Source organism: Chelonia mydas, chromosome 3 (genome assembly GCF_015237465.2).
Source record: "Chelonia mydas isolate rCheMyd1 chromosome 3, rCheMyd1.pri.v2, whole genome shotgun sequence".
Taxonomy (NCBI): Eukaryota; Metazoa; Chordata; order Testudines; family Cheloniidae; genus Chelonia; species Chelonia mydas.
This window is the reverse complement of record NC_057851.1, coordinates 141,723,674-141,750,512: the sequence shown is the minus strand read 5'-3', so window position 1 is coordinate 141,750,512 and position 26,839 is coordinate 141,723,674. Positions and strand designations below refer to the sequence as shown.

Genomic DNA, 26,839 nt, shown 5'->3' with positions numbered 1-26,839 from the left:
CAACACAGCTCAATGAGATTCTAAAACATGGCAACTGCAACATTTTCAATCAGGGATTACATACTTTGCATTTACTCAGCCTCTATCCATCAAAGATTGTACAAAACAATGTTATGAGATACAATAGGTTTTATGCCTATTTTAAAAACAGAAACTGGGGAATGAGCAGGCTGACAAACTTGCCCAATGTCATGGGCTAGAATTAGAATTCAGCGTTCTCAATTCCTAATCTTATACAGACTATACACTCCCTTCAGAGTAACAGAAGTCATTTAATGACATTTAGGTAGCAAAGTGTTCATACTACCTCCCTATTAGCTAAGTATTATGCTGTACCATGTCCAGAGGGCAAGACTGGGACGCTCTTATCTGAATTCTCTTAGAGATTGCTCCTAGTACTGATGGAGTGGCCTCTGAGGAGCCAGTCACCCAAATACGGAAAGACTGCAATGCTCGACTGATGCAGGCGAGCCGCTACTGCTGACAGGGCCTTCATAAAGGCCCTTCGAGCCACAGAGATTCCCAAAGAGGAGGACACTGTATTGGTAATGCTCTGAGCCTATGACAGACCACAGAAGACTCTTGAGGGAGGGATGAACAATGACATGAAAGCAGGTATCTTGGAAGTCAAGGGCAAAAAGCCAGTCCTCTGGATCTAGGGATAGGATTATGGTAGCTTGAAGTGCTGCGATAGGACATAGGTGTTCTAGTTCCTGAGATCAAATATCGGCCTCCAACCACCAGGGAACATTAAGACTCCTCGACTTGCTCTAATGGAATCTGGAGGGATTCTGCTAGATGCTTTCTGAAGTCCTGGAAGGCCTTAAAGTTATCTATATCAGAGAGCAGTTGTGGCATCACTGGCTCAGCAAGGGAGGAAGAGGACTTGACCAAAAGGGGCAACACTTCATTTTGTGGCTCTTCCTCCTTGTGGATCTCCTCACATACCAGAGAATCATACAGTACGGGTGAGTGGTCTTGTGGTGCCGGTGGCTGTGGTGTTTCTTGCAGGCTGATATCCTATAAAATTGGTCACTAAAGCATCCAGGGGTTCCAGCAGGCCCAATAATATTCGTGCCCAAGGAACACAGGGCCAGGTGCTGGACTCTGAAAAGTCCTCTTCAGGGTGCGCACCTAGAAGTGCAGGGTGGTACAGAGCTGAGACAGAGCCTGGACGGAAATCTGTCTGAGGATGTGTCATCGCCCAAGCTGAATGGGAGGCTTTTGGGCACTGGTGCTAATACCAGAGATGGCATGTCAAGTCCTGTTCAGATGAGTAAGGGTTCAATCATGAACTGCCAAAGTGGCACCTGGGAAGAGCTCTGACAGTGCTCCTTAGGAAAAGGGACTCTGGTTCCTCCAAGATGAGGAAATTCTCAAATGAAAGAAATCTGGAGGGTGCTGGAGGACTATGACAGTGAGCGCTGGAGGGCAAGAATGGTACCAGGGCCCATAATGGGGATGGTTGCACGTCTGGAGATGCAGGCGGTATCTCAGATTGTTTCTGTCCAGAGGAGGATGGTACCAGGAATGGAGTAAGTTGTTGGTTTGAGATGTCTCTGTGGCTCTGAAAGGATGTCAGTATCGGTGTCCTTGAGGTGGTCTTCGATGCATCTTAGTACCTAGAGGTGTCAGACATTGAGGAAGGTGCCTCTCAGTATTGAGGAAGGTGCCTCTCAGTGATGCTTAGTTGAGGATTTCTCCAGTTGAGACTTCATCTTAGGTGGTACCAAAACCTTGGTACCAGTGTCAGCTGGAGCCTTGACTGTACCCATTGTGGGATGCAAGATCTCCAGAGAGTCAGCTTTAAGAGATGATTTACCCTTCTTTCAAGAGTTGCTGACAAGGAAAAAGTGTTTTCTTCTCTTAGAAAGTTTCATCTCTGAAATCACCCCAGTAGGGACTGGTACCTACTCCGTATTTTCATTTATGCTTTGGACAAAGGAGCGGAGAGTGCTTATAAAATTCACAGATGACACCAAGCTGGGAGAGGTGGTTAGCACTTTGGAAGACAGTATTAGAATACAAAAATGACAATCCTGACAAATTGTAGAACTGGTCTGAAATTAACAAGATGAAATTCAATAAAGATAAGTATTATACTTAGGAAGGAAAAACCAAATGCACAACTACAAAATGGGGAATAACCGGAGAGGCAGTAGCACTGAAGAAAAGAAACTGGGTGCTATAATGGATCACATATGATTGACTTATATTCAATGTACTCCAGTTGCCAAAAAAGCTACTATCATTCTGGGGTGTATTAACGGGAGTGCTGTATTTAAGACATAGGAGATAACTATCCTGCTCTACTCAGCACTGGCGAGGCTTCAGCTGGGAACTAATTCTGGGCACAACACTTCAGAAAAGAGGTGGACAAACGGGAGAGAGTCCAGAAGAGAGCAACAAAAATGATAAAAGGTTTAGAAAATCTGAGCTCTGGTCACGTTTAGTCTTGAGGGGGAAAAAAGCCTGGGGGGGCGCCTGATAACAGTCATCCAATATTTTAAGGGCTGTTAAATTGTTCTCCATATCCACTTAATATAGGACAAGTAGTGATGGGCATAATCTGCAGCAAGGGAGATTTAGGTTAGGTAAGAGGAAAAACCTTGTAACTATAAGGATAATTAAAAGCACTGGAATAGGCTTCCAAAGGAGGTTCTCAAGAATAAATTAGATAAGCACCTGTCAAAGATGGTCTTGGTATACTTGGCCCTACCATAGCGTAGGGGACTGAACTAGATGACCTCTTGAGGTCCCTTTCAGCCCTACACTTCCAAGATGCTTCAAGGCACCGGAGACAGCTGGAGTGCCCATTGCCACAGGGAAGAGACCTGTGGCAAGTCTGGCAGGGTTTGAACCTGAGGACTTTGGAAAAGCCATAGACCACAAAAGTTGAGGAGTTAAATTCAATGGGGGGGACCCCTCCATGCACAAAATGAACTAAAAAAACCCATACTAAATAGAGTAAATAAAGCTAAAAAGTAAGAAAGGTGGGGAAACAGCTAGGAAGCAGTGGACACTACAGCTGCTCCATGTCAAGCCTCAGGAAGTAGAGAAGGAACTTAAGCAGTGGCAGGTCTGTGCCTCCCTACTGCCCACACCTGGGAGCACACAGTGCTGCACTGGGCAGCCACAGACACCGGTTGTTTATAATCTGCTGTTGAGAGTGCACAGGCACACACACATATCCTATGGTGGAACACCAACAGGGATGTATACTTGAAGATGAATTTCAGTTAAAAAGAAAAATAAATTTCTGCTTCCATGCAGACTAGCTATTACTTTCTGGATCCCCTGAAGTTTAGTAAAAATGTTTAGAAAGGAGACAGAAAATTTTGTCACATCACCCTTCAACACTGACTTCCCCAGGAGCTTTCCATCAATGATTGTTTTATGGGCATGAGAGAAAGAAAGTCTACATTAAATTTATTATGCTCAGATATAGTGATAAGATCTCACAGAATACAGAGATGTATTCGTTGTGAATATACACAAGGTGTTTTTTGGCAACTGCCATCCTTCCCTTTGCCTGCTATCATCTCTTCAGTCTGCATCAAGTCATAGCTAACAGATTGAAATGCCTCAGGACAGGGTTTGTATTCTCTTTGTAAAAGGCCTTGCAATCATACGTTTCTATAAACACACATTTCATAACCAAGGTAAGCCGTAAGGAAAGAATTATAGTTCTTAGTACTTCCGTAGTAATTTGTACTTTAAAAGCAGTGTACAAACAACCAATTAATAAGACATGGAAAAGACAAGGTCTGGCAGCTCTTAAATAATTTTACTTGATTTCAAAAGCATAATGATTAGAAACTATACTTTCCAAAAGCTTTAGAACACTTGCATTTAACTACTATCCCGTGTGATTAAAATGAAGATCTATTCTTGAAACTTAAGTTCCCCTACATTATTTCTAGCTTCCTGCATCACAATATTTCAAGCAAACTCTGATAATGTATCCCTTCTACCTGCAAGGTGAAAACTGCACACATTAAGACAGATGAGGAAAGTATTTTTAAATATAGCTGGGGTAAAACAGAAGCTTTGAAAGAAAAATGATCATCATTCACCAGACTGGACTTCAGTGACATCACGTAGTAGTACATAAGCATCACCACTCCACATTCCACTCCCATCTCCATGAATAAGCAAATGATGAATCAATGATTTCTGCTTTCTAACTAAGTGTGAATAAGTTTAATGGCATTTCTAATACATTATCCAAGATGGATCATTTTAAAAAGATATTTTTAAATCTGGAAGGTTAGCATACCTGTCTCCTTCCAATTTTGGTATATCTGAGCAGCTAGAGGAATCTTCTAGCCATGCTAATGTTGGTCTCCTTGAGTCAACCCCTGAGCTCTGTTCTCCTGACAACACAAGCTGTTGAACAATTGCTGGATCATATGCATTGATCTCAAACTTTAAGTGAACCTGAACAAATAAAAATGTAGAGGTGTACATTGATTTAAATCTGACAAAAAAACAATTACTACTGAATTCTTAAATAAGATGTACCTTCATAAGTTTGGAAACATCCCATATGCAGATCTTTCCTCGTTTTGTTGCTGCAGCTAGAAAGTGAGGGCAGCTTCCTGATCCAAAGCAGGCTATCCTGTCCGTGCCATCTGTGCAGGGAAACTGTGCTGGACTTGTTGCAAGCGTGACTGAGAGGGGTACGTTCTGTGTGTGCTCACCTTTGACAAATGGGCAGTTTGGGGAATGTCTCTCATGTTCAGACCTTTGTGCATTAAAAAAAATATATATATCAAAACACTGGCTTCTCAGAGCAGCAATTTTGTATTAGAATACCCGCTACTAACTATTAAGATCAATTTCCATGTTTGTGAAGACACTATATACATAATGCAGAAGTAATATCTCAACCTGTAATAGAGTTGAATCATACAATGAAATTGTTTTAACCAGAGTATAAGAATACCATACTGTTATTGATTCTTAGTTTGTGGTTATTTCTCAATAACCGTATTGTATGAAATGCTTAAAGGACTTCCACGTATCCAACTGCAGGGGATTTGCATACACCATTAAGAGAAATAACCATGAAATTATCATGACAACTGCTGGGCTCCGACTGGCTACTAATGTCAAAAGAGCAAGCAGTAAGATGCTGTAACAAGAGAGAAAATTTAACTCAAGAGTATATACAGTATCATCACTTGTAATACCAGACTTCATCTTTAATGTAGCTTTAGTAATAAGTGAAGTACTGTTTAGTTCTACATTTCTCCCGACAGAAAGGAACACTGAGAAATGCAGAGTCTTAACCAATAAAAATTAAAAAAAAACTAGTAAGACAAGTGTGAAAGATTTCTGAATTAAATTTGTGCAGTCAGTGGAGATACTGAGAAGAATCATAATTCTTTACTAACACCTGAAGGATAGTACCAAAGAAGAGAAAATCATCAAGTGTAGTAAAAGGGGTAAATAAGAAGCAAAGGGCTAAAATTAAAAAAAAAAAAAAAAAAAAAAATTCAGGCCAGCCAGAATGTAATTTAGCAAATGTGACAATTTAAGACATGTATTTAAGACAAAGTTAGATCAGGCACCTAGAAGCAGGTAAAGAAATGCATTCATGCATACATTGAACAAGTCATTTGAAAACTAGTGATCCCTTTATTTAAAGGAGGTAAGATCCAAATCCGTTTCTCTTTTCACACTTTATATCAGTAACCTCATCAGCTGTCACACCCAAAACAGAATCCTGAACTCAAGTATTTACAAGTGAAGAGATTTTAGGTAAACCTAGCATGTCAGAAGACAGACCATTAAAATTTAAAATTATTCCAAATGAGAGAGAGAGAAAAACCAAGAGCTTTCACCAAGTGCAGTTTCATTCTTTTCCTGTTTTATAGGTAGTGCAATATTGTGCTACTTAAAATGGCAGGACAGTCTGCATTTAACACTGGTATTTTTGGAAATCCATTGCTTCAAAACTTTCTAAATACAAATGCATAAGAAGAACTCAGGGAAGGTATGTCTACCAAAGTGCTCCACTTAATTTTTTTCACCTAATATATTTTCATATTATACAGAAAGCAAAATAAGTCTCACATTCCACAAACACTTAGGGCATGTCTACACTTACCTCCAGAGCAATCAAGCCAGCAAGGGCCAATTTATCGCATCTAGTGAAGACGCGATAAATCGATCGCCAAGCACTCTCCTGTCGACTCCGGTACTTCACTGGAGCGAGAAACGTAGGTGGAGTCGACGGGGGAGAGTCAACAATCGACCTACTGCAGTGAAGACACCGCGGTAAGCAGATCTAAGTATGTCAACTTCAGCTACGTTATTCACGTAGCTGAAGTTGAGTAACTTAGATTGATCCCCGCGCAGTGTAGACCAGGCCTTAGACTCACCAAGGTTCATCTGTAGGCTCCCAGCATACCAAACACACACTGCAGGTAAAACACATGGCTCTGTCATCTCCTGATGAAGCAGGCTATAAAAAGAGAAGGAAGTAGTTATGCATCAATGATGTCAACATATCAGTTTGAAAAGAAACAATTTAACTAGTTATTTTATTCTTTTTTTTATACTGTATACTTTATTTCTGACAGCAAGATTTAAGCATTACATCCATATGCGGCACATAAGTTTAGACAACAAGAGGCAGTATTTTAAGTTGAAAAAGTACAACACTACGCTACTACGTAAAAGACAGACGGAGCACTGCAAAACTTCTCTGGCCAAGCCACTGGAGATGAAGGAATATCAGAGATGATGCTAGGTCTCAAACAAGAAAGAAGAGTAATTACTTTAAGTAATTTTTGTTGAAAAAAGTCACACAACTGTATGATACAAAACAGCTGATAAATAATGCTCAGCTTTTGTTAACATATCTGCAAATTTTTAAATACCACCTAAAAGACTGAAGAATGCTAAACTATCTGCTAATCTGTTAGAGTGCAAATATTCCATTCCATTTTGTCTCTCATTAAAGAGCTTAACCTCCATACTTAGCATTTTTCCCTTTGTTCCCCAAGTCATTAAAGTACAGTATATCTAGGAAACATTTAAATGCAACTCCATGATATTTCTCATGATACTGCATTTGTTCTTGGTTGAAAATTGCTAGCAAGCATGTAGGGTCTAACAAAAAAAAAAATTCTTTACTAAGTATCACTAGTTATTTTTAGACTGCCTTGCAAAAAAGACTCACCTTTTAAATGCATTTAACAGGCTTAGCAGTTGGCAAATAATGCTGATTTCAGTGGATGTAAGCTAGCCTTACAATAAACTAAAAGATCTACTGTACCACATATGGATTTACATAGTGAGGGCTATCTATAAGAAAGTGCTAGAAACTTAAGGGAGCTAACGAAAAGCATGGGGAAACAACATTAAAAAAAGATTTGTGATTATATTTAACTGATTATTCAACTAGCCCTAGATGTGTTTTGAACCTTCACCACATTACGGAAAATTTAAAATGTTATTTCAATAAGTCCCATTAAGTCAGTCTAATTTAGTGAACAAAGAATTCAGATTCAACTTTTTGCTTTTTCTGCCTTATGTAAGCTCTCTCTTCATAAAGGAGAAAGCTTTCAGTTACACAGAAATTGTTCAGTAATCTAGTGAGGTGAAAATAAATTAATGTAATGTCGATGATTAACAGAATCTGAGTAATTATTTTTGGCCAGAAATATAGATTTAAAAAAGAGTGCTACATATATGGGAACTCAAATCATTATCCTCCACTGACCATAGTCAAAAAAGAACTGACCTTGGAATTATTCTGGGGACAGCCTCAATGCACTTAAAGCACGAGACACCTCCTAGCTAGAAAGGGCTCAGTTACTTCAGAATTCTTGAGTTAAGAATTTCTGCCTGATCTTGTGCTACAAACAGATCCAAGCATAGGAACCCATTGAGAAGTTTATCTTTGAAGAGCATTCATACGCTTTCCTCTGTATCTCTTTTAGTGTAAAATATGGCAATAATGTATTTATATCTAAAACTCATCATCTTTTTACCTGATGATAGAACCCAGCTTGAGCCATGGGATCTGGCTGCGCCCACCTATACCCTACATGAGGCCATGAGGTGAATGTCTCCCGTCTGTTAGCCTCACTGTACATCAAGGACCTATAAAGAGACATTTTATGTTATCCAAAGTGTCATTTAGAAGAATATTAAATGACTACAGGCTGCACAAACATCTAAGAAAGCAAATGCCATCAGTAAACAGATAAAATTAAAATCAAACTACAATTAGCCATTTTTACAACTATCAGGAAAACTATGGGAAAGAATGGTTTATCAACACTTGGATTTCAGAATATTTCTTCAAACAATTTAAATATAAGGCAATAAATACGTGATCAATTTCAAATGCAGGAATAAAGTTTGAATGTACTGTAATCCACTATGCACTCTTCAGCCAGATGGAAAAGAATAAGCATTAAACACTATCAAAATTATTCTCCTTGTCTGATATTCAAAACCTATCTAACCCCTAAAAATGAGGCATACAACTATCTGAAAATCCCACTGAATAATCTTTGCTACCAAAACCAGACTAGGATGCCAGGGATGGAGATACATACTTTGCTGTATCCAAAAGGTCATTATTTTAGCGCAAACTTAACTGAAATTATGCCAAGTCCATGTAAGACAATATGCTACATCATAAATACATTGTATGCTAAATTCTGAATTATGCAGCTGAGGTTACATAAACCTTTATTAATGCTAAAGTAATGAAGCCTGTATCTTTTCTAGTTTCCACAACTGTTTATCTTTTCAGTATGTTCCACACATGGGTCTTAGGGGATTGAGAACTGTATAATACAGTGGTCCTAAACTTTTTGGACCACTCACTAAGTGACCCAATCTCATCCCATAGTGCATCATATCCCAGACACCTTTGCAGGTGAAAAGAATTGTACTATGGTGGGAGCTGGTGCTGTTGAACAGAGGAATGCCCCCACCTCATCACCTCTCATTCTTTAGAGTTTCAGGTGAGAGAAAACAGCACTCCTGAACAAAGTTTCAGCTCCTCATTGCCTCTCCCCTGACAGAGTCTATTCTGCTGCCAGAGCCTTTCACTGCAGCAGGGAAAGGCTCTGGCAGTGGAACACAATACTGCTAACAATAGCAGTGTAGATGTGGGAGGCACTGCTTGAGCAGGTAGTGAGCCTGTGTAAGGTATATATTGGGGGTTCAGGCATGTAGGGCACTATACTCTACTCACCTAAGCAGTGCCTCATTGTCTACATTGCTGTTTATACCCATGCTAAATAGGTGTGCAGTGTCGGTACTGTAAATGTAGATGTACCCTTTTGCTTAACATGCTTGAAACAAGAAATTATGAAACTGGGAATTCAAGGTAGTTTTATTCCCCATCTCCAAGATCAGTCCAAGGAGTTTTCTGCTGCCAAGTGAAGACACTGTAAATAGCTCTTTATTTGGGAAACTGTAGTATAAAAACAGTGTTGCACTATTGTTGTGCATAAGAATTAAGTTTGGTGGTCTATACTAGGTATATGAGTGAATGTATGTGTTATGATGTCTATCAAAACAGACATAAATGACTCTCACAACACACTGACAGCCACTACATCAATTTGTGGTCATATCAACTCAAGCTGTGAACTTGGGAGATCCAACAATATAAGCAGGGCCTGGATAAGTTAAACCTTGCAGAGAAGACTAAGGAAAAATATATGTGCTGCAGGAAGTGGTTTTGACACTTCGCTCCAAATAAATATCAGTACAGAAACATGCCAAAAGTTAGTAAGCAATGGCCTAAAAATATACAACTATAGCAACCTAACTAGCAAGCAGGTATCATTTATTATCTTAACCTTAACAAGGCATTGCTGGAATCAGGAAAAGATCAAGCAATAGCAAGACAAGTGCAGTTTTCTCCTTTTGCTGCTGAAAAGGAAGTGATTGAAAGGAAACATTTATACTCTGCAGAGGATGGCACAAATTTAAGAGGTAGGGGAATTCAATCAGTCTTCCACTAAGGAAGTAACACCCAGGAGTGATAAATCTACAGAGGTAGTATCTTTGGAGAAACAGTAGTTTTATTTAATAATGCCAAAATTTGAAAAAATCATTTACACTAAACCTTTACACATTAACCAGTTTCTGAATTCCCCATTTTCTTTTCCTGCAGATGGATAAATCCAATTTCTCCTTATTGAAGAAATCAAAATGATCCACAATCTACTTTGATCCAGACAAAAGGTAAAATTCACCATTAACATTTTTTTAATATACCTGTCCACAGATCGACCAGGTCCCACGCCAAGTTCTGGTCGCGCACTGGGTAAGAGGTAAGATAACCTATCCATCACAGAGGAGGCTACAGGTAAGGCAGCAATATTTTGATTTATCTTCTTAAGTTCATTTACAATGGCGTTGGCGACAGACTTCAATACATGATGAGGAAGATGGAACGTAACTGTTGCCCACTGAATTAAGAAAAAACGTTCAATTTGATATTCAAAAAGTTATTACAAGAAATTACAATACAAATATTTCACCTGGAAATCAGAAACAAGAATCAAAAAATACTAATGCCCAGTCTTGTGTTTAATAAGTGTGTCATTGATGTTAGCATCAGAATACTAATACAACACAAACATTTGTTCAATTTTTTAAAACTGCAGCTCATGAAAACTGAGTGCATTTATTACAGTTAGTAATCTCATTTGATTATACCACTCAATGCTGCACATGGCAGCCAAATTCAGCAATATGAGCTCTAAAAATGCCTCAATTAAGATTTTTTTTGGTGAATTATAATAAAAAAATAGTTGAGTCATTTGAGTTATAAAAGCAGGAAAAACATGAGATGCCTTAAAACTTAATATGCTTTTTTTTTTATCCCAATTTAGTTCTCAGTCAGAAGTGTCTTTAATGTCTGAAGAAATTTTTTTTTTTTTTTTTTTTTTTTTAAACAAATAAAAGTCCTGAAGTCATACCGTTGCTCTGTAGAGTTTTAGTGGGGATTTTTAAACAACCACTTGTTTGCAAGTCTTTGGAGGTTAAGTTTGATGCCTACTCAGAAAAGAGTTTGGAAATAGAGATCTGATATTTAAACATTTTATAAACTTTTTTCTTTAAAAAAGTTAAAGAGGCAGATCATCCTTTATTCAAAACTTCAGCATTTCATACAGTGTTCCATTTTGCAGAGAAATCAGGAAGGTTGTTAGAGGACTAAACATGTGTCCACTTTTAAATGGAAATTGGTATGCAAAACAGTATGGTTTCTGGTATTATGCTTTATTATGAATTTCAGCAAAGGTAACTAACAGGTACACTGGGTTTCCATAAATTCAAAGATTACTCAAAATGCATCAATTTTAGGAGGGTCCAGAGGTCCTTTGGACACTTCACTTTTAAATGTACTCTTGTGCTACTTTACCTAGTTGCCGTGTGCGCCACATACTTGCAATTAAGTGTAAATTAACCAATCAGGGTCTTTTTACTATGTTATTAAACAATTAAGTTATCAACTTGCACTGAAGTATTAACTTATTTCTCGTGAGGATACACACACACACACTAAATATTTACCCTGTCATACTGTTTTAATATGAATATATAGTACTATAGCCAGCTATTACTGTAGCTCTTTTGGGTAATGTTGATTGCTAATTTGGCTCCTCAACCACGGAGGTCTGAGTATCACTGCAATAGAGCATTTCATACTGAAGCAATAGCCCCACCAGTCAATCCCTGAGAATAGCATGTTAATGGCCACAAATCCCTGGATTAACAGTGAAACACACTACAGACCAGCCCCTTGTCAAAACAACTTGGGCAAAAGCATTTAAATTACATTTTAAAAGTTGAAAAGTGTTGCATTGCTTTATCCATTCTGTTATCTGTACGTTCTGTATTTTGACTGTAAACTTTGGGGTCTTTCTTACTGCTCGTAAAGAGCCTAACCTATGGATGCTACATACATATTTATTTTATGTTGATGTGAAGAGTTAGGCAAAGATTTTAAAGTTGGTTAACTGTTTTCAATTACATTTTGTTGCTGAGGAATTGGAGGGCTTTTTTTCTTTTAGGCCAAATCCTGTTACACTGTAGACAAGGAAGTTTACAATTCAAACTCATGTCTCACAGGAACAGAAAGAATGAATTTTATACATGTTAGGAAAGGTAAGCCATTCTAGGAAGACTAGTGAAGCTGCTCAGACCAACTGTACTAATAGATTAGAATAGATTTACAGTAACTCCTCGCTTAATGTTGTCGTTATGTTCCTGAAAAATGCTACTTTAAGCGAAATGATGTTAAGTGAATCCAATTTCCCCATAAGAATTAATGTAAATGGGTGGGGTTATAGTCCAGGGAAATTTTTTTCACCAGACAAAAGACTATATTACATACGTATACACATACACACACACTGCAAGTTTTAAAAACAAACAATTTAACACTGTACACAGCAATGATGATTGTGAAGCTTGGTTGAGGTGGTGATGTTATAGGGTGGAAGAGGGTGGGATAGCTCCCAGGGAATGCCTTGCTGCTAAATGATGAACTAGCACTCAGCTGAGCCATCAAGGGTTAACATATTGTTGTTAATGTAGCCTCACACTCTACAAGGCAGCACGAATGGAGGGAGGAGACACAACATGGCAGTGGCTGCAAAATATTCCCTGTGGAAACTGAAGGTGATGATGAACCCACGCTATCCCACTGGAGCGCACCACTCCCTCCACTTTCCAAAGTGCAGAGAGGGGGGATGTGCATGAGTGAGTGACACACCCACACACAGTCCAGGGTATTGGGGGTGGGGGGGAGTGAGAGACGCGCATTGCCCCTTTAAATACGCTGACCCCACTCTAAGTATACTGCCTTTTTAAGTAGATCAGCAAGTTGAGACAGCAGGTGTGACAGGAAGCTCCCTCCATCTTAAGCCCTGTCCTGTCCCCCCCTGCTCTGTGGAGATGGGTTACAGGAGCGGGGAGGAGGGGGGCAGGCAGACACCCTGACATCAGCACCCCTCTTCCCCCCCATCCCCTGCACAGCAAGCAGGAGGCTCCTGGGAGCGGCTCCAAAGCAGAGGGCAGGAGCAGCACACGGCAGTCGGGGGAGGGATATCTGAACTGCCCAGCAATTGATAGCCTCCTGGGCGGCTGCTGCACAGGGAACTTAGGGCAGCTGATAGGGGGCTGCTGGTCCACCCTGGTTCCAAGCCCCCACCAGCTAGCTCCAACGGGCTGCTCTTTCTGCAAGCAGTGGACAAAGCAGACAGCTACCAAACAACGTTATAAGAGAGCACTGTGTAACTTTAATCGAGCGTGTTCTCTAATTGATCAGCGACGTAACAACGAGACAACGTTAAGTTAGGAGTTACTGTACTATGTGTACAGAACTAAGGAATGATGAATAAACTAAAACTGGTCAAGGCTATGTTTAACCCCCGGAAATACTCTATATCCACACACTAGAAAAAGTTGCCAGTGTTTAGCTGCATTATTCATCGTGGCTTTCAATGAGGTTAAATTAATGTTACCAAGAATTCTTGAACTGCAATTCATATAGCAATTCAAAAGTGACCTACAAAGCCCTTAAAACATACAATGGAAATGAACTTTTTTTAAAAAAAAAAAAAAAGAAAAAGAAAAAAGTGTTAGAGAATTTTGGAGACACTTTCTTCACCTTTGCAACTTTATGGTTTGCTGCTGTCTCGTGTGAGGTATTTTTTAAGCCATCTTTCAGTTGTGTGATGAACAAGTCATATCCCTCTGTGCTGGAGACATCTACCTTCTCTATGCAAGCACATAACAGTTGCTGAGCCTAAAAACACGTGGAAAGAAACAAAATTAGTGTCCAGACACAGAAGCTACATCCTGGAAAATTTAAGACCTGATGGATTCAGCAGCTAGATCGACTTCCGCAAAGATTTTAAGAAGTGATGCAGGTGGCATATACGGTTATTTCTGTACTTTTTTTTTTTTTTTTTTTAAAATAAACTGCTGTGTGCTGAATGCCCCAAATAACTCGAGATAAGAATGAGATAGCAAATGTGTATTTCACTTGATTCTAAGGTCACACTAAAACCAGATCCAAATGACAACTTACAGTCACTTTTCCTTAGCAGCCCATTCCATGGATAAATCTCTACAGTAAAGCTTTTGCTGGAAGTAACCAGTTGCAAGCTGCCTGAGGAAGTATGACTGAAGACCAACAACATGTGGCGGACTAGCCACAAAAATAATTACAGCAACATGGCACACCCAAAGTGGAAAGTTTTTGAAGACTAGCTCAATCACACCAGTCCTATCACCTGGATCTCCAACCATATTCACCATCACCCCCCAAGCCTGAATCAGAAGTGCAAAAGGCAGCAGCCAAGAGCAGGCAACTATGTGCCTTTACAGCCATAGAAGCTTCTTTAGCCTTTGAGATCAGTGACAAACTGAACTGCTAATTTGGAGACAGAAGGGTAAATTAGTAACAAAAAAAACCAAGAAATAGACAAAGTGCTGGGCAATATGAGGCTCAAAACAATATGCTAGAAAGACTGCTCATGATTAACATTGCAATATTTTAAGAGTGGAAATACCACCAAGAAATGCACACAAATTTGAACAGCATAACCTTATTTTATCTCATTCTCCCTTGCTCCTAGTTCTCACCATTGTTACCTGCAGGTCTACAACTAGGTTTCCAGATATCAGAGGCAGGAAATGTATTTTATTTGCAAAGCACATTGCACAATTCCTACAGTATGCTAACAGGCCACCTTCTCAGGAAGCAATTTTGTCAGATCTTTCACAGTTTGGAATTGGGAAAAACAAATATACTTCCCAATGCCATGTGCTAGCTTGCAGGCTGGTAGGTAGCTGAAGATGATCATTTAAAAGGCGCACTTGTTCCCAATGGAACACACTGTGCCACCCACCTGGGGTGACTCCTGAGTTGCTGCCTACCAACCATTATTATGTACATTGTTTTCACTCCCCATAGAGCAGTAGACAATGGAAGCAAACCAATAAGAGTCTCCCAAGCTAAGGCTACTCCTCAGAGGAAGAGCAAATTAAAATCCGCATGGCTCCTCACACTTCCTGAATCCTTCAGGAGACGAAAACTTAGTGTATCGTGTGATGAGTTTAGAGAAAGAATATTTGGGAGAAAAGAAAGAGCAGAAAGCCTCATAATGTTGTCACATGCCTATTAGAGATGGGTACAAGATATAGAACCTGATTTGTAGACGTACCATACCAAAAGTTAATAAATGTAGAGTGCAAGACTGGTGAAAGTCTTGGACTACAAGGGAATACGGAGCCAGGCATGGATGAAGGGACTCTTCCACCTGATCCAGTGCACTCTTCAGAACACCTGTTTAAAATTTCCTGGGACTCTCGGGGGATGGTGTTACCACCTCTAATAATGAAAGGTAACTATACCAGACTGTTCTTGCATTAAAATAGCATTCCCTGCTTTTTTCCTGGCAATAAGGCCCTAGACTACCTGAAGCTGTTCCTGCTGATCTCCAATTCCTTCCCAAACAATAGTCTTTAAAGAGAAGAGTCACTATCCAGACCAAAGAAAAGTATCCACTACCCACTGTTTTTGGTACAGGGATCTTCTTGCTGAAACTGACATGGCCATGGAACTGAATACTGTTTGTATCACATCATAGGTGACACAGCAAACAAGCAGAACCCAGGAAAGTGGGCTAGTTAGAGTCCTCAGATGTGGCCTTGACACCCGCCCACCTTTTGTAGTCACCCAGAAGGCATATAAGCTGCATATAATTGACAATGGTAGCGGTAAGCCTGAAGACTTGGAAAGCTCTTTTCAGAGCTAACCATCAGCATGGGCTTTTTCCTGAGTAAAAATTATGGTCTCATGTTAACATGTTATCTAACATGTGCTAACATATTTTGCAAGAGTCTGGCTTTCCTCAACCAGCTTAGTATATGTTAGAAGTACACTGCATTGTCTACAATGGACTCTCTTAAAATAGGTTAGCTAACATGCAAACATCACACCTTAACTCCTAGTCTAGACAAGGCCCCAGGAATCATACTTCCATCATGAGCTAGATGGGCAAGCTTCCTTCAAGTGATATGCAATGACCAGGTGGTGTTTGCAATCACCTCTCAGGTAGGGAAAAATTAGTTGATTAATGGAGGCAACATGTTAGCCATTCATCCCTTTTTCCTTGTTTTTGAAATCCTAGAAGGCACATGATCTAAGGGCTCCATAGTCTGGGCAGTGGTTTCTGGAACGGGTAGCAGGAGCTGCTGCTTAGTTGACTACAACAGAGCAAGAAATGAGTCCCTATTTCTAGTGATTGCTGGACAGGTTTCTCTTCTGAAATGCCTCAGCTGGATAGCAGAAGCAGGACTGGCTATGTGCCCTTTTTGTTCCCAGATTTTAGCTTGGACTATACCCCATCAAGTTTTGGTGGAGGGTAATTACTGCTTTATGGTGATTTACATGATCCCATTAGGCATGCAATCCTTTAATATTAAATTAACAACTCAGGACAGTTTCATTATCTCTAGTATAGAGTCAGTATATACTAACAATTTAGAACTTACCTCTGTAACCGGCAATTCAAGTTGAACCACATCATCTTGCTTTGAAACAGGTGTTTGCAGAGCTGTGTCTAGCAGCAAGATGCCATTGAGGTCTTTCCTACATCCAACTGCATAATCATCCACAAAGATAACTTTATCCACAGCAGAAATATATTGACATTTCACCCGTCCACCTGGTTTAGCTGCATGGGAAAATACAGAAGAAAATGCTATTAAAAGAAGTAGAATTATTTATCACAAACCAGTCAAATGTTTTTTGGGACATGAGATAACTTACTGATTATTTAGCTAATTTTTTAATGTTGAAGTGGCAGTCCAGGACTAGTTTTTTAATAGTTATATGATCAGATATCTTGAAGGCTATTGTGCCTTCTGGCAAAAGTCACTTTAAGATTAATGACATTGTTCATGTATTCTTGCCAAACAATTATCTACGACCATTTTAAGAGCTATAGTAAAAGCAGTCAATCAAGTCCGACTTTCAGTAAAAGTCTTAGTTTAGTTTTGCATGTATGTGGCAAACAAACAGTTTGCATTCATTCCTTTAAGATGATGAGTACCTCTTCTTAACTGCAGGTCAAGTTAATGGTAGGAATTAAGCTGTACAGTGAACAGATAGATCAAGCTAAAAACCCAACAGCTGCTCAGTACTGCGGAGATGGGTGAAGCCTCTCCAAGGCCAAAGGGGACCACCAGATCACCAGTCTAACCTCTTGTATATCACACTTCACCAACAAAACCCAGCACCTGTACACCAAACTGAACAACCAAAATATGACTGCACTATTATGTTCCACAGGCACAGAATAGGTGCACCAATGCCTGAGGCCCCTGGAATGGCAGGGAATTAATTGAGATACACCCAGAAAATCCTAACTAGTGACCTACAGTCCATGCTGCAGAGAAAGGTGGGAAAAAAAACCCACAGTCACTGCCAGCCTGACCTGGGGGAAATTTCCAGCCTGACCCCACATATGGTGATCAGTTAGATTTTGAGCAAGAACCAGCCAGCTAAGCACATGAGAGAGCATGCTCCATGCCCCCTCAGAGACCTGGTCCTCAGTGTCCCATCTCCAGCTGTGGCCATCCCTGATGCGTTAGAGGAAGGAGACAAAAAATACAGTAGGGGGGACCCCTTCCTGACCCCCTCCTTTCCATCCAGAAGGAAAGGAAAGGGACTAAAGCCAATCTAATTAGTCCCAGTTAGACAAGATACCATAATCTGTACTCATGTATAGACATCCTGATATTTTCTTCCAGGAGAGGAAAAATTTCAAATGAGGACTTAAACGTACCACTTCTAAAACTGTAAAACATTTAAAGACATTTCAACAACAAAGGTGTGCAAGACAGTAAAACTGCTATCTCTACAGTGCTCTATTTTCATGTGTAACAGAACAATTAGAAGCCAATCAACCTCAGCAGAACTTGATAGTCCAGATCCCATCAACTTCTGAGGAGTTTCAATTATTTTTATCAATACGTATCATTTTACATTTATGCATGGTAACGTATATTGCTCCCATCCTCTTACACTTCAGATTAGTTTTAAATATCTCACAGTCCTCCAGAGTTTTCAGTAATGGTCATCCACCACAACTTCAAAACCTCCTGTATACTTCCTCCTCCAAATAATAAATGAGCTAATCCATTACTAACCTGAAAACTAGGGCTTTGGAGCTGTACTCCGGGTCTGCTCCAGGCAAAAACCTGCTGCTCCGCGCTCCAGCTCCGGGCTCCGCTCGAAAGCCCTGCTGAAAACTACCCTTCTATTTGTAATCTGACTATGGCTTCACCTTAGCACCTATGGTTTCTCCCTCAAACGCAAAGTGATCTACATAAAACCTACAGTTCTGAAGTCATACATAGTCTGAAATAGTTGTGACTGGTGCCCTCATCCACTAAAATTTTGGTATCAAGGACCCCTACACTGCCCTGGTTTCCTTAGAGAAGTTTGTCTGTCAGTCAATGTACTGCCTTTGCAGATCCTTGCTGATAGGGGCATGTGCCCCACCTCAGGAACCACTGAATTACATAGGAGTTATAAAGCCTTAGTTCTAGCTGACCTAAAAAGGAGAGGACACTTTAAATGGAAAATCAAACATTTGCAAACTATACTCTTACCAACATGCTGGAGTTCCTCAGAGAGAAATGTCTATGGACAAATACAACTGCAGCCAAAGAAAATAAATCATTCTATAGAAAAAAATCATTTCTACGGACAGTAGCAAAAGTATTAAAATGTAAATTCCACTTATTTAAGCTTATAATTCATTGTCTCAAGATTTCATTGACAATCATTTATCATGTTCAAAATTGACAAGTATTTGACATCTTCAAAATTATGCCATAAACTGCAAATATAGTTATGTCCTCCATAAACTAACATGTACTATATAGTACTAGAACAGGGGTGGGCAAACTTTTTGGCCCGAGGGCCACATTGGGGTGCAAACTGTGTGGAGGGCCGGGTAGGGAAGGCTGTGCCCAGGGATGAGCCGCCAAAAACTTAACTGGTTCCCTCCTCACCCCACGAGGGGGTCGTGGCCCGCCCCCGCCCCCTGGGACCCCTGCCTCATCCAACCCCCCGCGTTCCTTGATGCCCCCCCCGGGACCCCTGCCCCCTCCACCCTCCTCCCCTGACTGCCCCCAGAACAGGGTAGGAAGGTCTTGTGGGCCACCGTAGTGGATGCCCACTTGCCCCTAAGAGCCAGAGGGACCTGCCGGGGGGCGAGGTGGGGAGCCCCACCGGTGCTTACCTGGGGCGGCTCCCGGGAAGCATCCAGCAGGTCCCTCTGGCTCCTACGGGTGGGGTAGCATAACTTGGGGGGAGAGGGGAGCAGCCACTCCCCCCACTGATCACATCAAAAGTGGTGCCTTAGGCACCAACTCTGTGGGTGCTCCGGGGCTGGAGCCCCATGGGGAAAATTTGGTGGGTGCAGAGCCCCCACCAGCAGCTCCTGGCCCCAGCTCACCACTGCTCCGCCTCCTCCCCTGAACATGCTGCCCTGCCCTACTTCTCCGCACCGCCCCCCCCGGCATCCTGCAAATCAGCTTTTAGTGCGGGAAGCCAGGAAGGGCTGAGAAGCAGGCGGCGGCTTTGTGCTCAGGCCCAGGAAGGCAGAGGTGAGCTGGGGTGGGGAGCAGTTCCCCTGCGTGCCCCCCGGGTTACCTGCTGCAGCACGGGCTGCCCGCCTCGCGCCCCCCACCCTGGCCCCAGCTCACCTCCGCTCCGCCACTGAACGCGCCACCCCGCTCTGCTTCCCAGCCCTCCCCGGTTTCCCACGCAAACAGCTGATTCGCAGGAAGCAGAGCTGGGGGGCCGCGTTCAGGGGCGGAGGCGGAGCGGAGGCTGGGCTTGGAGCTGCTGGTGGATGCTCTGCACCCACCAAATTTTCCCCATGGGTGCTCCAGCCCTGGAGCACCCATGGAGTCGGCGCCGAAGGTGCCACGTTTGGCCAGTTGTTAAATTTAGAAGCCCTTTTAGAACTGGTTGTCATGGTTCTAAAAGGGCTTTAAATTTAACAACCGGTTCCAGCAAACTGGCTCCAGCTCACCACTGGCTGTGCCTCCCCAAACAGCCTGGTCCCGCCCCCATTCACCCCCCTCCCACTTCCCACCCCTTGACTGCCCCCCTCAGAACCTCCCACCCATCTTACCGCCCCCTATCCAACACCCCCTGCTCCCAATCCCCATCCCCTGACCGCCCCAAACCTCCTCCCCATCCAAACGCCCAGAGTGCTGCCCACGCGGCAGAATGGCTGCAGGGGAGGGGGAACAGCCCCACAGGCCGCATGTGGCCTGCGAGCCATCGTTTGCACACCTCTGCACTAGAGTCTTTTAGTTTAATAAAATAGTCTGGGCTAGAGACTTTTTCTATGAGATTATCAAGAGACTGTTTCCTTTATATTTGGATTCCTTCAATTTACTTTTGCAGAAAAGCTTTTGCTGTCAAAGGATGATCATCAAAAAACTCTACAAGGATATTTATGATTGCCACCTGGACTCTGTTTAATGTTTACAAACAGGAAAACTAGCCTACTTTCAGTTCCTAGAATTTGAATGAAATGGTTAAATGATATCCCATATTCTACCTACACCTACAGAAGCAGATACTGCAATCAAAGACTGCTGAAGTTGCAAACCCAACTCTCAACAGCTGACTAATAACTTCCAATAGTTCAAAGGTTCAGCTCCAAGTTCTGAAGTGGACTGTGGTCTATATATGCTCTTGTGATAGCAGGACAGTCTAAAAATCAAGAATTTCAGTTTACAAATCACAGGTCCAGAACCAGGGTGTGGAAAAGTTTTAATTATCCTGGAATCATTTGAACTGGATCCTCCAAAATATTTCTAACCTTGGCAAATCATGGAACATGGAACACTACGAGCAGTCATTCTAATTACCACCGCCCATTCCACCCCCAATCACTAGTAGTTCATGGAATATACTCTTGGCATTGACATGGCTCATTTTTTCCTACACATCCCTGGCTTACAAGAGTAGGCAAAACAAGAGTCAAGCCTTCGTTCTACAGTCGTCAGGCAAACTGGTGTTCTGCTGGCAGAGTGATAGTCCAAACCAACAGTACTTGTACTCCCAAGAAATATAGAAAAATTGAATCCAGTCACAGATCCATTCCCAAATCAACAGTAAATTGGGGATGACAGGAGAAAGTATTGCAGTATGTATGCAGCAGAGGGGAAAGCAAAACCCACTCCAGCAGCCAAAGGATGGAAAACGCTCAGCGCCTTCCATATGAGAAGTGAAGCATACTGAAAAGAGGAGCAGTGTCCAAACTGAGGGGCAGATTTTGTTGTCTGTGGTTGAATCTCTTCTCCTGTACAGAGGAGGGTCGTCCCTGCTTATGGTCAACATCGGACTTAAGATGATGACCAAGAGCAAACTTTTTGCCTGTGGCAAGCATCCGAGAGCAAATAGCATGTAGATTCATCATGCAATTCTGTCCCCTTAGAGATTAACTCATCCCTCCCGCCCCCCCAAGACTCCTACTTCAATCAACGTCCAGGTTAGACAGTAAAAAGTGATTTCAGTATTTTTATTTTTCTTGTTCTGTAAGCAGATCTGTGCCACATTCACTTTCCTTCCTGACTAAAATATGCTGCTTCAATTGTTGTAAAATTGGAGTGTCAATATCGGAATTTCCATACTGGATCAAAACAGTGATCCATCTAATAGAGTATTCTGTCACCCATAGCGGCCAGTACCAGTGAATCACAGCAAGGTCCAAAAACCCCAAAGTGAGTAAATAAGGAGTAACCTGTTCATAAGGGAAGTTTTTTACAAACCCTCTCACTTACAGGACAGTTTATAACCATTCCACTTTTTAAAAATGTTATCTAATGCTCTTGTTGTCATTATAGAGAAGTGAGATCCTCATTGAAATTGCACTTGTGTTTCTAGCTGAATTTTGCACCCTGTTCAACATCCCAAAACGAATCAGACCAGCTTGAAAAGTGGTAGGTCAAGTCAGAGTCCAGGGTGGAGCCTGTGGCAAAAACCTGAAGTTATTTTAACAAAACGTGCTGGAGATAGAGTACTCTAAAAACTGAACTGTTTTCAAAAATTACACAAGTTTAATACTTCTACTCACACCAAGGAAACACATGAATCTTAATAGTGAATGCTCTTTGCCAAGATCTAGTGCAGTGGTACCTAAACTTTTCCCATCGTGCCCCTCCTTACTAGTAATGGAATCTGTCCAAACCCCCCACTCCACTACTGCACAATTGGCTGAGCAGAGGAGCTTGCGCTGAAGGCAAAGCTGGGGGCAGAAATGGGGATGGGGGAGAAGCTGGGCTTAGAGGCAGAGCTGGCCTGGAGGCAAAGCAGGGGTCTGGCTGGGACTGCAGCTGGGCTTGGGGGCAGGGTGAGGCTAGGTGGCACTCTCCCCCCTCCCCATGAGGGCTAGCTTGGGCCCTGCTACATGCCCCTGCAAACACTGCTCCATACCTCCCTAGAGGGGCACACCCCACAGTTTGGGGACCACTGATATAGTGCATGGTAAGTACCAAAACAATGCCCATAACTTCAAATATAGACATTATTAGGCCTTTAATTTGGAACTGCAAAGTAACATTACAAAATGCTAGAAATCTTTTCAAATCACTGGCACAACTCCCCTTTCAGAGCAGGAAGGCATGGTGAAAACAGGCAAAATATAGTTGCTTGCTTCAAAATACCCTTTAACCTACGGTAGTTGATTTATGCTGGAAGCCCACAAGTTTCAGCTATTCCATTGACTAGTGTTCATAAAGTTGTGCATGTCAATGGAGTTATTCACAGGGGAGAAAGCCCCAGACCTAAGAAAGGAAGGGTTCAAATGCAGAGAGCCTTCCTCTCGAAGCTGCCAAGAAGCCGGACAATAGAAACAAACATTCCTTCCCCCTTCCAACTGCCAAGTATGAGTGGGGAGCTTCAAATTTAAGAGACATTATTATTGGGAGACTGCCCCCGTGTTAGGGAACAGAGCAACGAAAGACTAAGGAACTAAGCTGTGCACTAAGCTGTGCGGATCTACAATAAGCAGAACTAGGTCCAGAACTTCAGGGTGAGAAAGGAGGCTTTTCTGTACCTCTATGGGAAGCTAGCTGACATTGCAATACCAAACCATGAAACTGAGCGTTCCCCTCAACAGGGACAACCAATTTGGGGTCAGGAAGCCCAGAGAGTGCACTGTTGTGGTGTAGGTTTGCAGGTCATAGTATGGTGTATATGATTAAGATAGCAAGTGTGCCAGAGATCATACAGCTGAGCTGCCCAAACCGAGAGCCATTGATGGAACCACATCCCTATTCTGGGCCTCTCATTTGGTCACAATTTTGGATCCCACCCAATCATACTCAGACAGCTGCTGTGGATGACATGCTGAGCACTTCCAGCTTGAGTGGCAGCAGTATCTCATGAACTTGAGGGAATGAAAAGGCCTGGCTGTTATTAGGGAGACTGACCAGGCAATGGGCTTTGCAAATGCTATTAGTGGAACAAGTGCTGGCAGAGTAGAGGAAGTGGTGGACAATTCCGCCCTCATGTGAAGCTATATCCAGCCTTTTACAAATGCTAACTGTGATATTTGTAAGAACCTGCAAAACTCTCTGCCCACAAATCTGTACATTATGTTTCACAATAAAGAGCTGAAGACCTACTGCAAAGGATCCCTTACACACTCTCCTTCCTCCTCCTGCTAAAATGGACAGGCTGCCATCTCCCCTGCTAGTTAGGATAATGGATATCTATTAGGGCTGTCAAGCAATTAAAAAAATTAAGCGCTATTAATCACACTGTTACACAATAATAGAAAACAGTTTAAATATTTTTGGATGTTTTCTATATTTTTCAATATATTGATTTCAATTACAACACAGAATACAAAGTTTACAGTGCTCACTTTATATTTATTTATTACAAATATTTGTGCTATAAAGAAACAAAGGAAATAGTATTTTTCCATTCACCTCAAACATATACTGTAGTTCTAGCTCTTTATCATGAAAGTTGAATTTACAAATGTAGAATTATGTACAAAAAAACTGCACTCAAACAATGTAAAACTTTAGAGCCTACAAACAAGTCCACTCAGTCCTACTTCTTGTTCAGTCAGACAAAAGTCTGTTTACATTTGCAGGAGATAATGCTGCCCACTTCTTGTCTACAATGTCACCTAAAGTGAGAACAGGTGTTCACATGGCACTGTTGTAGCCAGCACTGCAAGATATTTATGTGCCAGATGTGTTAAAGATTCATATTTCCTTTCACTTCAACCACCATTCTAGAGGACATGCGTCCATGCTAATGAGGGGGTTCTGCTCAACAACAATCCAAAGCAGTGCAGACCAACGCATGTTCACTTTCATCATCTGAATCAGACGCCACCAGCAGAAAGTTAATTTTCTTTTTTGTTTTTTTCTAGTTCGGGTTCTGTAGTTTCCACATTGGACCGTTGCTCTTTTAAGACTTCTGAAAGCATGCTCCACACCTCATCCCTCTCAGATTTTGGAAGGTACTTCAGATTCTTCAACCTTAGGTCAAGTGCTGTAGCTATCTTTAGCCATCTCACAATGGTACCTTCTTTGCATTTTGTCAAATCTGCAGTGAAAGTCTTCTTAAAACGAACACGTGCTAGGCCATCATCCGAGACTACTATAACATGAAATAGATAGCAGAATGCAGATAAAACAGAACAGGAAACATACTATTCAGGAGTTCAGTGTCACAAATTTAATTAACACATTTTTTTAACAAGCGTCATCAGTATGGAAGCATGTCCTCTGGAACGGTGGCTGAAGCATAAAGGGGCATACGAATGTTTAGCATAAATGGCACGTAAATACCTTGCCATGCTGGCTACAAAAATGCCATGAGAATGCCTGTTCTCACTTTCAGGTGGCATTGTAAATAATTAGTCAGCAGCATTATCTCCCATAAATGTAAACAAACTTGTTTGTCTTAGTGATTGGCTGAATGAGAAGTAGGACTGAGTGGACTTGTAGGCTCTAAAGTTTTAAACAGTTTTGGTTTTGAGTGTAGTTACATACAGGGTGGATAAAAATAAATGATTTGTTTTTTTAAAAAATAATGGATTTTTTTTATTTAAATCGGATTTTTTTGATAAAATGCTTTGAGGAAAAAACCCTCTCTCATCACAGAATAGGGATTATAAATTCTATAGTATGAGACAATATATTCAGGTAATGTTTAAAAAAAGTTTTGTAAATGAGTTCCAATAGTTCATGGATTAGGGACCCAATCTTATGGTGTTCCAGGGGCTTCTGTATAGATTTAGGTTAATCTTTCTATCTACCCAATGGGACTCAGTACTCAGTCTAGAAGATACCATCAGAGATGCTTAGTTTTGAAGTTCTCAGACTGTGAATGTGTGTCTCCGGAGGTAACATGCTTGTTAACAGCAAAAATGTTTTTAAATAGATAAAAATAAACAAATATATAGAGGTGAGAAACAACAGACCTCAACCCTATTGTCCCTCTGAAGATTTGTGTACAAGGAGTCAATCCCTTACCTCTCTCTACAAGTGCAAAGTTTCAAAAAGTTCAATGAATAATAGATTGTGGGGGCGAAATAGATCTGGACAAGGAGAAAAAGTCTGAGATAAATGTGAGAAGGGAGGGACAGGCAGTAGAAACAAAAGTGAAACTGTTTGAGCTGCATATTCCAGAAGTCTTAAGGTCTGAGTGTAGCCTTCATTGATTTGAGATCTACAATACCATTCTCTCACTATAAGGGAAAACCTATAATGGCGGCAGGCCGTAAGAGAAACCCAATTTGGGAATAAGAACCATTCAAGAAATAATATGTTTGAAAGAAAGTCACACCAGTGAACCGGGTGGAAGTCACTTAAGCACTTGGATTCAGAGACTCTTGAAGTGATAATCTCACTTTTAAACAGCAGTAGCTTCTTCTGCTGGTGTAGAAAGAATATTTTCTTCCTTTAGACTAATTCATTCAAAATTGAGAAATCATTTGGGACCTGAAAAAGCAGGAAAGCTTGTTTTTCTTTTCCAGATTATGAACACACAGGAAAATGAAGGTGAAGACTACCAAGTTAGCTGCATAAGCCAATATTTTAAGTTTCTCATATTGACCTGGCTGACAGTCTATTTAATTTTTGTTTTTTTAATATTTCATTTAATTATTTTAGTTAAAACAATTTAAACAAAAACAAACCTGATTTTAAAAAACTTGAATGTTTAACTAAAAATTTATATGCTTGTTTTGTTAAATTATATGTTTGCTACTGAAGGAAAAAAAATCCAGAATACATAACGTTGTTGTTTTAGTTGAACAAAACAATTTAAAATGTCTGTCTGGTGATGTACTTCTCCTAATACAGCATGGCAAGAAAATCCTCCAAATATTAATGATTAACCTGTTGAACTGGAGATAGTTCACCTCCCAATGACTTCATAAACATCTGCTTCAATTACCTTTGGTAAATGAAATAACCAAACAATCATTTATTTTTTGATATAGCTGTAAAACCAGTCTGAAAAGTTTTCAGAATAAATCACTTTAAAAATATATAGTGTGTACCTTCTAAAAATGAAACCTACATCTATCTCTGAGTTGTGAAGAATACGTATTAAGGTTATAACAACCAACAAGAATGCACTTTTATGTAGAAATCCATGATTAAATCGAGTCTTCCTGACTAGTGATTTAAATCAAATCCACCTTGGTTACGTTAAAAAAAAATTTTTTTTTTTAAAAATCTACATTTGTAAGTTGCACTTTCACAATAAAGA

General features: G+C 40.9%; 1 protein-coding gene across 1 annotated transcript in view; it reads right to left on the bottom strand.

Annotated features, from left to right (window-relative positions):
* Positions 1 to 26,839, bottom strand: part of BIRC6 (baculoviral IAP repeat containing 6) — a 322,387-nt gene that overhangs the window by 288,251 nt on the left and 7,297 nt on the right. The window contains 7 exon segments of the mRNA XM_037895446.2: positions 4,280 to 4,440; positions 4,525 to 4,747; positions 6,390 to 6,472; positions 8,007 to 8,118; positions 10,261 to 10,454; positions 13,664 to 13,801; positions 16,558 to 16,739. Of these exon segments, the coding sequence (XP_037751374.1) occupies positions 4,280 to 4,440; positions 4,525 to 4,747; positions 6,390 to 6,472; positions 8,007 to 8,118; positions 10,261 to 10,454; positions 13,664 to 13,801; positions 16,558 to 16,739 (1,093 nt within the window).